Source organism: Carcharodon carcharias, chromosome 15, assembly GCF_017639515.1.
Source record: "Carcharodon carcharias isolate sCarCar2 chromosome 15, sCarCar2.pri, whole genome shotgun sequence".
Lineage (NCBI taxonomy): Eukaryota > Metazoa > Chordata > Chondrichthyes > Lamniformes > Lamnidae > Carcharodon > Carcharodon carcharias.
This window is the reverse complement of record NC_054481.1, coordinates 2,793,513-2,811,245: the sequence shown is the minus strand read 5'-3', so window position 1 is coordinate 2,811,245 and position 17,733 is coordinate 2,793,513. Positions and strand designations below refer to the sequence as shown.

At 43.5% G+C, this 17,733-nt stretch overlaps 1 protein-coding gene across 1 annotated transcript in view; it reads right to left on the bottom strand.

The window, feature by feature from the left end:
• The window catches only part of notum2 (notum pectinacetylesterase 2), a 40,194-nt gene extending 23,769 nt beyond the window's left edge, over positions 1-16,425 (bottom strand). Inside the window, exons 1-7 of the mRNA XM_041206155.1 lie at positions 16,310-16,425; positions 14,934-15,272; positions 14,696-14,748; positions 12,253-12,348; positions 11,280-11,340; positions 2,232-2,290; positions 2,040-2,142 (exon numbers count right to left, since the gene is read on the bottom strand). Of these exons, the coding sequence (XP_041062089.1) occupies positions 2,040-2,142; positions 2,232-2,290; positions 11,280-11,340; positions 12,253-12,348; positions 14,696-14,748; positions 14,934-15,272; positions 16,310-16,425 (827 nt within the window). The remainder of the gene's footprint in view (positions 1-2,039; positions 2,143-2,231; positions 2,291-11,279; positions 11,341-12,252; positions 12,349-14,695; positions 14,749-14,933; positions 15,273-16,309) is intronic.
• Positions 16,426-17,733: the final 1,308 nt, after the last annotated feature.

Sequence of the window (17,733 nt, the reverse complement as noted above, 5' to 3'; positions counted from 1 at the left end):
GATTCTCCACAGGGAGGAGAGGGGAATCAAGAAGCCAGTTCCTCTCATGATGAACAAGACTAAAGCAGCATTGATTGAAACTTTGAAGTTGGCCTGGCCTTTCCACTCTGACACTGATATTTTTACATCTTTACCCGCATGTTTAGCTTTTATAGGAAACACTTCCTTTGCAATTTAATCACATTAGATATGAGACGGTTTGTATTACATCACTCAACCATTCCATAACAAGGCACTGAATCATAAGCAGTCCCTAATGCACCAGGCATTCAAAAGATTTCAAAATCGTTGTGTTTACTATCTTTTTAGTCACTGGGTATCATAAATCTCCTCCTTTCATATCACTTATGTCCTTAATTATAATGCATAACTTGAATTGATTAAAAGTGAAATTTGCTTATCCTTAAAAAGTATTTCAAGGGAATTTTCTAGCTTGATATTTAACACACCTCTCAATGGTTGGGGAGGGTGAGAGCTTAAATTGGGAAGTCTATGAAACCCAATGCTGGCCACCATGAATGTAGCTACTCCTGCTTTCACCGTCCAGAGTTTGGGGGCAGTTGGAAATTGTGGTCAGTCTTTACAATATTTCAATGAGACGTCCCTCAGATTTCGAACCATTTAGACCATAAAGCATAGAGTCAGAAGTAGGTCATTCGGCCCATCTAGTCTGCTCCACCATTCAATGAGATCATGGCTGATCTGATAATCCTCTGATAATCATTTGAATTTAATAATGCAGATCGTTCTCCAGGGCTTGGGAAAGCTGGCAGCTGAAGGGATGGTGGTGGGGTGGGGTGGGGGGGTGTAGGGGTGAAAACTGCCATGATGCAGCAGGTTAAATGTGTTTCCAGCACTGCTTGTAGGTCAGGAGGAGCAGGAACACTTCAGCTCCAAACCTTCAGGCAAGCCTACCTACTGTGATCTTTCCCTCCCCACACCTTCACACTTCCTCCTCAAGGCTGCACCCCAACCTTCTCCACCAACACCCCCATCTTCTCTCATTGCCAAGGGCTGTCCCCAAATACTGGATTGTGGCCTTGTAGCTCATGCTGTTCCTGCCCAGCGGCCTGACAGCCTTCAATCTGGTCAGTAGCCAAGTGGAAAATGGAGTTTAAAAAATTGCTAATAAGGTCTTGGTGTTAATTCCGTGGGATCTCTGCCATTCCGGATTTTTGGGTCACCTGTCTGCAAAATAGACCCTGCTCCCTCCCCATTAGTATCAGGGTCAATGATTCTGGAACAACTTGAAAGATAAAGTCAGCACCAGAAGGGGTAAATACTGTAATCTTATATATCTTGTTTTATTGAATTATTTATATACCTTACTTCAGTAAAACTAAATTTTGCAACATTGGGGTGCTGTAGATTTGAAAAGCTGCAGGTTTTTGATTTCATTGTGAGCCAAGATGTGTCACAGGGAACATGCGCTGTTGACCCCAGCGCAGTATCTGGGGCCAGTAGGAAGTTACCTCATTTCACCACAATGAACATCACCCACCTGAGTGGGGAATATGCTTTAGGGACATGCTTTCCAGCTGCTCACTAGTACTAACAAAATATTGTCAAAGCTCCAGCAGTCCTCTTTACAAGAGGATTAATCTGTTACAGGAAGCTTTTGGTTTTCTTCAAGAGTTCTGCCAAGAGCTCAGGTGGGATTCACACCTGAAATGGGCAGTTGTGGCCTTGGCTGAAACCTGAAAAAGTATTGGTATTGTGTAGCTGTGTTAAAAGGTTTTCTTGCAAAATTGCCAAAACTCAGGCTGTCAGAAGCAGAGTCTGTTCCAGTTAAGTTTGAGCAGATGGTTGAGACCTGTTGAAAACCTGGGGATAGCAAATTAAAATTTCAAATAGAACACCTTGATGTGTAAATAATAACTTCCCTCTCATCTAATTCAAGAGCAGTGATGAATATAGATTAGTTCAATCATTTATTCTGGAGTTAAATAAAGAACAGCATCTGCAGGTAGAAAATTGAGTTATTCTCTAAGTCACATTAAAACATCGTTAATTGATAATGTTATGTAAAACTCGCATACCTGGTTCCAGCCAGCAGGACAACCTTTGCCAATTTAATACCCTTGGGAACCAACTCTCTAATCACCTCCTTGAGAATCAATGAGCCCATAAACGCATAATCAACTGGAAAGAAAATACTGACATTAATGCACAGAAACATATTTACATTTGTTTCTCCTGATAAAATATGAAAGAACGGCTTTAAACCTTACCTTGGCGGGTTTTTGGTGCAGTTCCACTCCATACATCACTTGAACAATAAGGTACAAACCTGTTTCATAAAATATAACAATGAATGTACAGTTTATTAAGTTGGTTTCAAATGAACTCTTTCTGTATCAAATGTCAAATACAAGTGGAGGTGCACAAACAGATAACAGTTCCGTGTTCCTGGGGATTTACATTAATCACCAATGTTAGATCCAGCCACATGTTAGACGGGTGGTGGCATATCAGACTGAACTCCAAACACCACAGGGTGTTAATAAAAATACAATATTGTTCCTAAATGTTCCCAGTGCATGTTGTACCGTGTATAAAAGACTTACATTTCTATATAATAATATAATATAATATAATACAATACAGGACATCCCAAAGTGCTTTACAACCACTGGAATACCTTTTGAAGTGTAGCTACTGCTGTAATATAGGAAACATCCCAGTCAATTTAAACACAGCAAGCTCCCACAAATGGCAATATGATAACAGCCAGATAGACTATTTTTGTGATATTGATTTAGGGGTAGGCCATTTCCAGAACACCAGGGGTAATTCCACTTCCCTTCTTGATCTTTTATGTCTCCCTGAGGGGGCAGACAAGGCCTTGGTTTACTATCTCTTCAGAAAGATGGCACTTGCAACAGTTCAGCACCCCCTCAGTACTCCAGACGAGTGTCAGCTTTGATTTGTGTTCAAGAGCTGGAAGTGGGACTTGAATCTGCAACCTTCTGTCTCAGAGCTGGATTTTCTGCCAAGGAGGTGGGTCCGATGAAGTGTAAGACTTATTGAGACTCCCCGAAGCAACAGTCACTGAGGCTGCTGGTTGTCCTGAAAGAGGGAGTTTGCGCCAAAGCGTTCCACCGCACCAGAAGAAAGCGAGATGTTACAGGGAGACAGCAGCCTGGCACAAAAGGCAGGCAGACCCTTGCTTCATTCATGCCAACCTGGGTCTATTGCAGGAAGCCATGACAGAAAGGAAGGAGATTTTCTCCCTGGAATTTGACAGGAGGAAGACACATCGTCACACAGCAGAGGCATCTCCTTTTTCAGTGTCAGCTCCCTTGGTCTCCAATTTCTCCTCCTCTCTCAGCTCTTTTTCCTGCTCCCCCCACCCCCCCCATCACGCCCTGGTTGATGAGCTGTCTCCTTCCAAGGCCTTCCATGTATAAGTCAATGGGATTATGCCCTGAGTGACCTGACCCCATCTGAGTTAGATCCTTTCACTGGCCTGACAGCCCTGCAGCAGTGGTAATAGCTACTACGTTCAGAGCCTCCTGCTTGCTGTCCCAAGGCAGTTTGAAGGTTTTTAGTTTCTACTACGTTCAGAGCCTCCTGCTTGCTGTCCCAAGGCAGTTTGAAGGTTTTTAGCCTCGGTTGCTGTCGTTTCACAGAATCACAGAATTGTTATGGTGCAGAAGGAGGCCATTCAGCCCATCCTTTCTGCACTGGCTCTCTGAGCATTTTAACTTAGTGCCAATCTCTTGCCTTTTCCCTGTAACCCTGCATATTGTTTCTATTTAAATCATCATCCAGGGCCCTCTTGAATGCTTCAATCAAACCTGCCTCCACCACACTTCCAGACAGTGCGTTCTAGACCTGAACTATTCACTCTATGAAAAAGGTTTTTCTTACCTCGCATTTTCTTCTTTTGCAAAACACTTTAAAACTGTGCCCTCTGGTTCTCGATCCCTTTATGAGCAGGAACAGTTGCTCCCTGTCTACTCTGTCCAACCCTCTCATGATTTTGAAAACTTCTATCAAGTCTCCTCTCAGCCTTCTCCTCTCCAAGGAAAACAGTCCCAACTTCTCCAATCTTTCCTCATAACTGAAGGGTCTCATCCCTGGAACCATTCTCGTAAACCTCTTCTGCATTTTCTTCAATGTGTTCACATCCTTCCTATAGTTTGGCGCCCAGAACTGTACACAATACTCCAGCTGAGGTCTAACCAGTGTCTTATATAAGTTCATCATAACCTCCCTGCTCTTGTACTCTATGCCCCTATTAATGAAGCCTAGAATACTGTATGCTTTAAGAACAGCCCTCTCCACCTGTCCTGCCTTAATCGGCCTTACACCTCCTTTTATCATCCTTTTACAATTTATGTGCTTATTGAATACTTTGGGATTTCCTTTTATGTTAGCTGCCAGACTTTTTTCATAAACCTTCTTAGCTTCTCGTATTTGCTTTTCCACATCCCTTCTGAACCTTCTGTATTCAGCTTGGTTCTCAGTTGTATTTGCTACCTGACACCTGGCGTAAGCACACTTTTTCTTCTTTAACTTAATTTCTATCTCCTTTGTCATCCAGGGAGCTCTGGATTTGTTTGTCCTACCCTTCCCTTTTGAGGGAACATACCTTGACCAAGCCATCTCCTATCTGAAGGTAGCCCATTGTTCAGCTACAGTTTCTTCCGCCAACCTCTGGTTCCAGTCTATCCGGCCCAGCTCCGCTCTTGCTCCATTGAAATCCGCTCTCTGCCAGTTGATTATTCTTACTCGGGATTGACCAATATCCTTTTCCATTGTAATCTAAACCTTATGATACAATGATCTCTGTTCCATAAATGTTCTCCTACTGTCACTTGATCTACTTGGCCAAATTGTCCAAAATTCTCAGTCCTATATTGTTTGGTCAAGGAATTGAACTTCATTCCTCATCTGGAAAGGCTTGGCAATGGCAACTAGCCATAGAAATGCAGCTGTTCCATTCATCAGTGCTGACTGAAAAAAGTTCAGCCAAAAAATATCATTAAAAAAAACAAGTTACTGTGAAATTCCATCAAACAAGAACACTTGGGCACCATGGCCCCCACCTAACAAAAATAATATCTGAAGTTGTTCAAACTAAAGAGGATAGCTTTCCTGGTCTCTGACTGAATGATTTCAGTTCCTTTTTTGAAGGATAAAAATCTATTGGGTTTACCATCACTTTCCTTCATAATTTGGAGGGTTTTGCATTCAATTACCAAGAAGCATTTTCCACACAGCATAACTCCCAATCTTCACTGAATATAACAGTCCTTTTTATGGAGAAGGGAAACATTATCAGGATAATAAAAGCAAAATTCCGTGGATGCTGTAAATCTGAAATAACAACAGAAAATGCTGGAAAAGTTCAACAGGTCTGGCAGCATCTGTGGAGAGAGAAATAGAGTTAACGTTCCGAGTCCTTATGACTCTTCCACAGAGCTGAATAGAGTTAGCAATGTGATGGATTTTATAATGTTAAAGAGAGGGGGAGGGGCAGGTGGAGCATAAAGAGAAGGTCAGTGATGGGTTAGAGGGCGGTAGGGAGATCAAGTTACAGGATGTCTGTCTGACTAAAATCTGCTGCTTAAGTTTATTTAGTGGACAACTATCAAAGGAATTGGAAATTTTGTCCAAACTGCTCAGCTAACTGTTCATTGCAGTGTACGGTTCTCACAAATATGCTAAATTCAATGGATGCCTGTTATTTAGAAATTTTGATTTAAAAGCCTTTAATGATGCAAGAATTGGTTTTGAAGTCACATTGAAAAAATGTCAATTAAATGTGGAAGTTACAGCAGTCAAGGGAATGAAAGGAGGTTGCTTTTTGAAAAATAAACAAAACAATCCAATAAAAATCAGATGAATAATGGGCAATTATTTTAAGCAGCTGTATCTGACCCAGTAATTTTCCTTAAGTTCAAGAGAAAATGATGTAATATCAAAAGCAACTAATTGATAATCTCAGTCATTTTGAACTCACATTGAACCAATGCCCAGCTACTGTGCAATGATTTAAAAAAGCTATGTAATTACTTCCATATATTCTTAGTCCTCCAGCACTGAAATTATTATTTTGCTGATGTATAACCTCCTGTTTGGAGTTCAAAGTTTAATTTAAGAAAATTAGCCCACTGTTATTATAAAGATAACTAGCACCTTACTCAGTTTAAAAGCTAAAATTATTACATTTACTTCGAAATATTAGAAGATATTCATCATTCATTGTAGCATTCACTTTGTGGGATGCATTAAGTATATTTTATGAAGTTACTTCTCTTATCTTTCACCCACTTGGTGAAGTCTCTTGTACCACCCACCTTGCTTTGCCATGATGTGCTGGAACTCCTCCCGATAACTTGTAACTGGGAGTATGCAAGACTAATCTCGGGGAGCTCATGTTCTAGCTCTGGGGAATCCCTCAATACTCTGCTGCTTGCTGCTGTCCTAAGTTAAATTGAACCTAGTCTCCCGCTACTCCATGCTTTTCATGCACTTGATGCTGAGTGGAGGGAGGTTAGGTCAGAAGTTGAGTTAACATGAACTCCTAACAACTGGCTCAAGTGACACTGGTTGGAGCAAGGTGTAGGATATTTGTTTACTTTTAGCCTGAGGGTTCCAAATGTCATGGGGGGGAAACCAAACCCAAAAATGGCTAAACATGGAGAGGACAGGGAATTTTTTTGTCTTGAATATATAAAATACAAACATTGACTGGAATTATAAGAGCTGCTTGCCAGAACCATCCCCCCAACCCACACACCCCGCCACCCCCCCACCATGCTGGATCACCCGGACATGCTGACACATTTCACAACCGTATATCAACGACATGCGCCTGGCCAGCTGAACTTCCAGGTGAACTCCGAGGTGAGTGCACACAAGCTTGTGCAGCGCCCGTGAGATTCACCCGTAGGGACCTCGAGGGAGAGGGGATGGGGGTGGGGGTGGGGCACGAGCAAGTTGTTTTGTCCCGGCTGGTTTTCAGTGTGGTGCCAGGGAAAGGACTCCAGTGCGGGTCAGACTGAGGGTTAGGCGGAGGGGGGGGTGGTGGTGGGAGGGGCCAGTCAAGGCAGCACAGACAGGCTGAGGGAAGTCCACAAGCACACGTTGGGGTGGGTGGGGTGGGGGGGAGGTGAGGATCAGGGAAGTGGCCGCGCGCTTGGAAAAGTTTGTCAGAAGTGAGCATCCTTCCAGCGCTGAGACTGTTCAGCTGCAGCTCCATTGACCTGCTGGGAGTCGGAGCCTCTGAAGCTTTTCTGTCCACTCAAGCAACACAAAAGCATGAAAGTGCCACCAAATACTCCAGAACCTTTCCCCCCTCGGGCGCAGACTGCAAATTAATGTGAGTTTTAGGGGGCAGCTGAACAATTGGCCGACTGGGTAAGTTGTACAATCTCCTTGTGAAAGGTGGGGATGGCGCAGTCACTGGTGGAGGTGCTCACAGCTCCTTGTAACGTCTTTATTCAGGGTTGGACCAGTATCCCTCATGGTTCAAGCTAACAGTGCAGCCTTGCCATGTGGGTTAGGAGAATGCCTGTACCTGAGCTGAGAGCACAACGTGCAGTCCAGTGGCTAAAGCTGCTGCCAATCGGTCAAGTGGAGTGGGGCGGAGGTGGGCAGGGTTTCGGGCAGCCAATCAGCGCACCACACACTGACCATCCAAGTGGTGACCAGCACTCACCTGCATGTGTGAAGTGGCCTTCAGACTTAACCAAGAGAGCGTCTTAGTATACCCATACTAACCCACATGTCTCTCTCCTTGATCCTGCAGGAGGAGAACATCAGGATCATGGAGCCTGGTGATTTAGTGGAATGCCTCATGGCTGACAGGGAGCAGAGAAGAAGAAGGAGAGAGTGATGGAGGCACCCGGCTCAGCAAAGGGAGGAGAATCTCCCTCAAGATGAAGGGGAGACCGGGTCTGCTGTGCACACAGCTGAAGATCCACAGAGAGCCGTCGCTCATAGGTACATCACTAGACCCAGGGTCTATAGACACCGCCTGTCGTTCCTGCAGGTGACTGAGAAGCAGTGTCACTGAAGACTGCACATGTCTAGGGAACTGGTTGGTCACATCTGCAGGATTTGGTGCCGGGGGACACAGAGGGCATCCACTGCCAGTGGCCGTGACAGTGACTGCGGTGCTTAATTTTTACGCCAATGACTCTCTCCAGGACTCCACAGGTGACCTGTGTGGGATTTCACAAGCCTCCAAGCACAAGTGTATCCAGGAGGTCACGGACACCATCTTCGCAAAGGCACAGAAATTTGTGCATTTCACCTGGGATCAGGAAAACCAGGAAGCAAGCGCGCTGGGATTTACACAGATCTCAGGTTTTCCACAGGTGCAGGGTGCCGTTGACTTCACTCACGTGTGCTTAGATCTCCATGGCAACAAGCAGTTAACTACATCAACCGCAAGGGCTTCCACTCGCTGAATGTTCAGCTGGTGTGTGACCACCACAAACACATCCTGTAGGTCTGTGCACGACTCCCAGGGACTGTGCACAACTCCTACATCCGTAGCAGGTCTCAGATCCCTGACATCCACAGAGGCTGCAGGGGTGGCTCCTTGGGGACAAGGGCTACCCACAGAGGATTAGTCTGATGATGCCTGTGTAGCGACCTCAGACTGTAGCAGAGCGATGGTACAACAAGACTCATTCCGCGATCCGGACTTTGGTGGAGCAAACTATAGTCTTTTTGAAAATGAGGTTCCGGTGCCTCGACAGGTCCAGTGGAGCCCTGCAATACAGTCCCCAGAGGGTGTCGCACATCACCATTGCTTGCTGCACTAGACAACTGGTGCTGCAAGCGGGAGAGGACCTGGCTGAGGAGGAGATGGAGAAGCAGTAATGACCAGTACCATCGAGGTGCAGAAATCAGTAACGTGTCCGGTGAGTGTGAGGCCAGACCATCACTTTGGTCTGAGGGTTACACACTGCACAGGGAAGAGGCCCTGGACAGAGACACCTGCCTTTATCTTGTGCAGGAGCCAAGGTTTCACATCTGGGCGACATGAACACTGCTCATCAGAACAAGGAGCCATAGGCAAGGAGACATTCTTGGGAGTTTATTTACAATAGTGAACATTATTTAAAAGTGATTAAAACCTGTGCCCAGGCTGTGTAACTACATCTACATCACCTTCCTAACCCTGGGTGCTCCCTGGATACACAGCAGAGGTGGAGGCAGCCTGCTGACTGCTACACCCTGTCTGTGATGACGTGGTGGGCGTCCTCTGGAGGGCAAAGACCTGGAGGGCCCCGGCCTGACTTCAGGGTCCTGCTGTGTGGCAGTGGTACCCTCCTCGGCCTGTGGAGCTGGAGCTGCTGAGGTCACAGGAAGAGGGGATTCGGTTGGGCTGGACACTCCCGGAGTCACCTGGGTGGATGGCCCTGGAGTGTACACCTGCTGATCCTCCTCCCTATGGGTGCCTGAGGGACTCTGGCTGACTCCTTGAGGAGGAGGGGTAGCTGGAGTGAGATCGAGCTGCCCCTCACCCCTCCTGTGTTCACACTGTTCGAAGCCAACTATGGCGTCAGCGATGGAGTTCAGCCTGTGCAGCAGTGCAGGAGCGTTGTCCTGGATCAAGGTCTCCATGGCAACGGCCATCCTGCCAGTGTTGACCCCAGTGTGTTGACATGCCGGCGCTATCACCTCAGCCTGAAGGCGGACAGACTCCTTCATCGTGCCTTGCAACCTGAGGAGTGCAGCAGACAACCCTTCCTGATGTTCCCGAACTTGCCTTTGCAGCTCCAGCAACTGTGACGTGACCGAGTCCATTGGCTCATCACCAGACTCGGACTCAGCAAATTTCTGGCCTCCAGCAGCCCTCCGAGTGCCGGACGCCTGGGAAGTCCCTGCCTCCGCCTGCTGTGGGTCAGAAAGTACGATATGCTCACCAGATTGTGATCCCGAGGCTACTCTAAAGCTCAGTCCCACCGAGGTGTGTGTCTCTGCGCTGGTGGAGGGTGTGGGTGAGCCCTGTGATGGGTCTTCAATTAGGGTGTCATCAGATTCTCCTTCCGAGGAGTCTGCGGGGCTTGAGATGAGGCCCTGGGTCATGGACCCCCTCTGCTGTCTCCCAGATGTGCCTGTGAAAGCAAGGAGAGATAATTAGTGCATGACAGTGGCCTGTGAAAGAGGACACATCACTCACAGCATGGTTATCTGATGGATGTTGCACTGCTGGATCCTCACTTGGTTGAACAGCGACGACCTCACCGGCAGCACAGGAACGGCCCAGATTGTAGTGAGCCAGCTGGATGATCCTATTTTCAAAGTCCATGAGGACCTTGATGTCAGATATTCCTCCACCAGTCTGTGCCCTCTCCTTTTTGTTGTGTGCCAGCTTGTCCTGCATGGATACAGGTGGAGAGAGTGTGAGCAGGACGCCTCCCAGGCCAGATGAGAAGGATGCCTGGGATGTGCCTGGGTGGTGAGTGGTGCCATGGACAGGATGAGGACACGATCCACAGGGCAGATGAAGGTGTTTGAATGAAGGTTAGAGTGAATGGTGATGTCCTTCAACCGGCAGTGAGCGAGATCCCTGTGGATGTGTGATGGGTTTGCAAGTGTGTGAGTTGAGAGTGATGAGAAGAGTAACTTACCCTGGCAGAACGGAGGAGATCATTCATCATCTTTCAGCACTGGGAGGCTTTCCTCTTTTGCAGGGCGTTGGCACTGACCATCGCTGCCACTGCCTCCCATGCTGGATTGGTGAGCTTGCTTTCTGGCCTTTGCCCAGAGCAGGGGTAGAGGACATCACAGTGGGGCCTCTGTAGCATCCAGCCGGCACCCGAGGGAGGTGTCACTAAATTTGGGGGGTGGCAGGTTTCTTTCCTTTGACAGCTGTGTTGTTGCAGCAGCTTCTGCTCCCACAGAGAGAGCTGGCTCTGTGCAGGGGTACCCTTTACATGTGGGCACCCGGATTACTGAAGGCCTGAGGTGACGGCGGGGCAGGTGAATCCGGGGCCTCCCCACCAGCGATCCAGCGTGTTTCCTGGGAACGCATTGTTAATGAGGTGGGACACACCTGGAATGGGACGTAATGGCGTGAAAATCAACCACTGCGGCTGGTGGGTAAAAACCACTTTTCTCGTGCCCACTACCGCGCTTTGTGCAAACCTGGGACGATCTTGCCCATTGATCCTTTTTAATTCTGTTTTTTATTTCAAACATTTGAGCAAAGATTTCCTATCAGTTTGTTCCATTTGGAGTTCTGCCTGGTTTAGTTCACTTCATGTGGAACACATTCTTGGAGTACAGAAATTAGAAAAGGAACTTACACTGTGTTTGCATTCCACCAATGTGGGTTTTCTTCAGGTTGTGATGATAGAATTCCAGAACCTGTCATATTAAATAAACAGTGTAAACAAGCTCATTCTTCACACTTGTCAAAGTTGATATTTCCCTATTGACTACAATATCTCTCTCTTGATTACAAAAATAACCTATTCTAGAAGTTTGTCTTGTTTTAGATAAAACAGCATCTAAGGAAATAATGGATGAGAATTTATTGTCAGTATAACAGTGAGACTGACGGGGCTCCAAGTTATCAATGCATAAACTTCATAGTGCTTTTGGCGAGGGCAAGATGCATGGTCAAACATGAAAATACTGAAGCTGCTCTCCAAGATGCCATTTGCTTCCCAAAAATGACATCTTGTGGTCTGACACACCATTTAAATGCATTGAATTGTGTGAAGTTCCAATGTATGCATGGTATATATGAATTAAACTCACCACAGAAGGTTTGGGCTTGTCTATTTCAGTCTAAATATAATTTTTTATCAGTATTATAAATCTCAACTACTGACAAACAACCTCTTTGACACTGAAAATTAATTTTAACAAGTGTGCAGTCTCATTGCCCCAAATTCTAACTGTTGTTAACATTTTTAAAAAGGATTTGCTTGTTAAACTCTTTCTTTCTATCTTTTTTCTTTCTGTCTTAATCCAATTTATCTTTCCCTTCATTGATTTGTCTATATGCAGCTGATATGACATTGAATTCACGACGGTGAATCCACTTTATGCTTGTTAATAATAATTCATCAATTTGATTAGTTAAGGAGACACATAGTTGCTTACCCTATTCACACAGGTCCTTTAGAGGGTGCCAGGCTATCATGACCTCCTTACATCAACTCTTACATCAAAAGCTCTTGGAAATTAACCAGTCTGGGGCATATCTAACAAACAGTGGGAATCCGTGGTTCACAGGCTACAATAAACTCAGGCCCCAGATAATATAATTACCTTTCTGGGTTTGTGGCCATTCAGAAGAGCCCATGAGCCGTGGAATTGATCTGTATCTTGCATCACAGCTTTCTTTGTTATAACAACACCAGCCACCTATGTTCATTCACAGAAGGAATGGAAGAAAACTAATATAATTGGACTCCTTACTAGACCAAGAATATTTATCCAATATAACACAATTTATTTAATACAAATGGAGCTTCATAAAACTAATGAATAGGATTCAAATTTTGATTTGGTAAAAATACTTGCCATTGTTGTTGGCATGTAAGATGACCTTTGAAGCCTCGAAAAATCTCTCCAAAACTGGGGTCAACTTATAGGCTGAGTATAAGGGTGAAAGGGAAGCGAGGGTGTGGGTGATCACCATTTTGAAATGTCTTCTACTTCCAAAGCAAAGAGTGGGCACATCTTAAACTCCCGAGCACATTCATAACACAGCTTGTATCACCTGCTTGATCCCTTGGAGTTATAAGCAAAACATGCATCCGAGGGGTGGACCATTGAGGCTGATACTAATGGGAATGTAGCATGTGGTGACTGGAAAGGGAGTTGACTTATACACTGAGCATATGTGAAAACATGATTTTTGGGGTTGGAAAAATGGGGTCGTCTTAAGGCCGGGTTGACTTATATGCTACGTTTTACGGTGTATAATATTCTTATTCTGTTGAAATGGAAATGTTTTACTTAAACTTTTATAAAAATGAAGCCCGGTGTTTTACCACTTTGCTACTTTCTTACATAATTTAGGTTACCAGAGTAAAGATAAATTACAAATAAATCCTGATATAATTGGAGACCAAAACGTTTTCTACCAATATTTCTCATCAAAATGCTATATTTTTAATCCACAGTGGCGTATCAGAGGCAAGGCTGATGCAATCACTTATATAACTTTAGTTCACTGTCACATCCTCGCTTGACCAAGTTATCTTCTCCAGGTTTTGGGACACCCAAAATGCTTTACTGCGAATTTAGAGGTGCAGGCATTATGATGTAGGAAATGGGGCAGCCAAAAAGTAACCAGATAATGATTAGGTAAAAGCAAAATATTGTGGCGGCTGGAAATCTAAAATAAAAATAGAAAATACTGAAAAACCTCAGCAGGTCTCGCAGCGTCTGTGGAGAGAGAAACAAGGTTAATGTTTTGAGTCTGCATGACTCTTCTTTGAAACATTAACTCTGTTTCTCTCTCCACAGATGCTGCCAGGCCTGCGGAGTTTTTCTAGCATTTTATATTAATGGTTAGATCCTCTGTTTTTTATTGGAGTTGGTTGGGGGATAACTGTTGACCATAGCACTTGGGAGAACTCCCCTGCTCTGGGAGTGGACAAGGTCTCAGGTTAACATCTCATTCAATAGATTGAACCTCTGATGGTGGAGCTCTGAGAGAGCGCTAAAGTGTCAGCATAGATTATGTGCTCAAGTTTCTAGAGCGGGACATTAACACACAACCTTCTGACTCGGAGGTGAGGGTGATAACCATTGAGCCATAGCTGAAGCTTGTCAGCCTGTTGTGCCTGACATTATTCAGGGAACTTTCCCCAGAACTTGCAACAGTTGTTGGAATTACTGCAGGCATCAAACAATTCTTTTTCTCATGTTTCAAAATCATCCATGTAGGATGCCAGCACAGTACAACTCTGTCCTGGCAGTAAACAGATTGAAATTGGAGTCTACACTGAGGCTGTTATGGCTGCTCCAATCTGTTTGGAACTATAGTCCACAGGCTCCACCATGCCAGTCACACAGCAGGCAGTGCACAGCACCATAAGGTCGAAATTCTGAATTGAAAACTTTACAAACACAAAGGGGGCAATTTTAACCTAACTCAGCAGGTGGAAAATCCCTGCGATCAGGTGAGTTGCTAATATTACACCCTGCCCAATATTATTGATTGACTCCAATGGACAGTGAGATCAGGCAGGGTGTAAAGCCAACATTGTACCCAATCTTGCCCATTTCCCAACTAGCGAGTTAGGTTAAAATTGCCCCTTTACTGTGATTTCACTACATTCCTGTGTTCTGTGTAAATGGATTAATGCCTGCATAAAAATAGCACACATGGGAATTACAGTATTGCATTGAGTGCTTTACATGGAGTTCACAAATTGGAATTTCCAATGTTGCTCAAGTGTTTTCAACTAAATATCTGCATATGCTTAATCTCATAAATTCATTCAAGAAGACAGCTCACCACCACCTTCTCAAGGGTTTTAAGAATGGGCAATAAACGCTGGTCCAGCCAGCAACACCCACATCTCGTAAATGGATAAAAAACTTTGCCTTGCAACATCTATGGACACAGTTCAAACAACATACTTTCTAGTTAATGTGGTGATTTTTACTAATTCCATCAATACCTGACATATTTCATGATAACCTAAAGTATTCAAATGAAGAGTCTACATCCATTACTTTGCCATATTTCACATACCTTCTAAAAATATTAACCATCGTTTGCTCCCTTTTGACTCCCTTATGTAATATCTGTGAATTAACAAGTCATAAATGCAAGAAAAGTCAATATCAAATCCATAACAATCAGCGCAGACACACGTTGTGTTAATTTGGTTCTATTTAAAAAAAGTCAGTGTGAATATTTTAATCTTTAAGTAGGCAGAATCAGACTTAAGCTAGGTGTACTTTTTCTATATTTAAAATGTATTTTATACCCAGCTGGAGTTCCATCATTGCATGTCACCGCCGTGCTCTTCAGGAAATTAAGTTTCATCTCATCAGGAGTAGCTGATTTTGAACATTGGTACAGGGTCTGTGCTAATGTCCTGACATGAGACACTAGATTGTTGTTGTCTTCCAAAGCAGTAAGATTTGCATGTGGTGGGTCTCCATTAGTGACTGGTTGTGCTGATGACCCACTTGGATTTGGAGTCCTTCTATTTGGGCTGGAATTTCTGGATATGCCCTTTGAATTGGGCCTGTTCTGGGACATCACTGTTCCCAGCAAGGTGATAAAAAAGACAGTGCTGAAGAGGTTCATGGCACAATGGGATCTGCAAAAAAATAGACACTTGTTAAACAAAGAACTTTGTCAAATTTGAAAAGGAAAGTTTCAAATAATGCATACCTTTGGAAATGTGCTGAAGGAAGTTGTTGCAGTGGTGATGTTAGGTTAGACTCAGAAGCTTTTTGGTCTCAACACTATCAGAGCTCTTAGAAAGATAGTGAATAGGTGAGGACTGGTCCTGGAGCCAACCTACTGCAAAGAAAGAAATATTGGATCTACTGAAATCTCGGATGTGAATTTGATTTTATATTGTTGCCATATGGGTCAAATTTCTCTTTCTTAAACTTTGCTTTGAGCTGGTGCCAAGAAGGTGAAGATGACATGGATTGGACAGGAAGGTAACACATAAAGGCACTACAGTGAAAAATGTAAATCTTGCCTTTCTACTGACACCTGCAGTACTGCTAGCTATAACTTCCTTGTTTTACTTTTCCAGAGATACTCAGTTATGGGACTGTTTTGATCAAGTTGCATTCTTATGTGGAATTCACTTAGCAGAATACACAAAAACAAACTGACAAAGAAAGCAGCCACTGAAAACATTCTCAACATTAAGATTTCTACATTTTGTCTGATAAATCTGCTTTGTCACTTTCTTCAGCTGGTTGTATTTCTGCTTATACTCAAACTTATTGAATTTTGAGAGTGCTCAGCAGTAATTAAAATTAAGAAAATAAAATGAAACCACCTACCTGTCACAATGCATAAATGACATAATTTCAAGGCAATGTACTTTCCAATTTTTCACAGTTTTTCATGTGGCTTCTTTTGAAAGCAATGCAACTCACTTTCAAGCTAAATTCAGCTGCAAAATTTTACAAAGCTTCATTCTATTTCTTTTCAAAGAAATATTCTAAAGTAAGTAGAAATAATTGCAACACATTTACAGCTTGGTAAGACTACGCTGAAACAATTACTCAACAAGTAAGGCAGAATACGACATAAAACTTGGCCAGGAATAGGTCATTCTGTTAAAAATATTAGAAATTGTTAATAAAATTAGTATCTTCACAAACACAATACCGTTTGGCAGTACTAGGTGTAGGCACAACATCGAACAGTAAAGCAGACTTCAAGGCTCTACCTTTGGATTCGGTTGCAGAGTTTGTCTCTTTAGAGAGTCTGAAGTAAATAGTCATCACCAAAGTTTCAGTTGAACACTTTGAAGGAACACACTGGCTATTTGAACCTGCCCTGCATATCATTCAGATAGCAGGAGGGTGACGTATTGATCATTAAAGGGGATCACGAGTGCTGTGCTCTAACCAAACACTCATCAATGAAATGCTGGACATTCACATTCGTCAACCATACTAGTAAAGCCAGTGCTAAGATCCATCATTAGAACCAGTTATTACATCAAAGATTGACAGTGTCTGTCATTACAGGAAAGCAGGATCTTTTAAGTGTTTATGGGGAGCGACTACATACCAGAGTCTTATATCTTTCAAGCAATCATTCAATGTTGACAGATTGTTTTTTGATGCCAAAATGTAGCACAATTTCTCACAGTGCTAACCAGCCACTAACGACCTTGAAATTTGCATGCCTTTAAAGTTACTGAGATCTTCCTGTCAATCATGGTGTATTTCAGGCATTTATCTGATTGTCATAATTGAAAGTTGGGAATTAAGTGGATTTTCAAACAGGTATACATCTTTGAAAAGTATCTCTTTGTATTTTAAATTTTTCTCTCATACTGGTATACCGTTAACAAAGAAGAAATGCTGCTGAATTAAGATGTTTCACAAGACCCTGGGAAGGCCTGGAATAGCTCACTCTGAAAATTCAGTGGAAAATTGCAATTCCATCTATCAGGGTACACATTCCCTGGAGCAGATGTTATATCACAAACATCATGAATGTTTGCATTAGGTATTTTGGGCAGGGCAGTGCATTTCTCATTGAAGTTTAATAGTGTATTGAGGTTGATGCAATTATTGACTGGATTATGTAACTGCATTACCAATTGTGTCATCACACATTTTGTTTTTGTACCCAATAAACAAACTGTCCCAAATGAGCCTGCTCCTTTAATGCAGCCGATAGTTTATAAATAAAATAAATCTGAATGCTGAAAGCTGTTAATAACCACTAAAATGCTATAGTTAATTCACAGAATTATGACCCCACCAGTCCTTATATTATACACCATGAATAACATTTTATTTTTCTGAGAGCTGGGCTCCTGAATCAGAAGAGCTCACTATTAACGCTTGCTGCTTAATTTGTGTTTAGGAATTGACCTCAGACAGACAATTTGATAAGTGACTGGAAAATGTTATCAACGCCTTTTGGAGGCTTAGCACATCAAATGGGGTTAATTTCTAACTAAAATGTTTGCAAAAGCTTCAGCTGGATTATCTGTGCTATAGAATACATTCCAAGAGGCCACAGACATTAAGGGTTTTTCCACCTAACATAATTCACGGTTTTATGAGATGAGA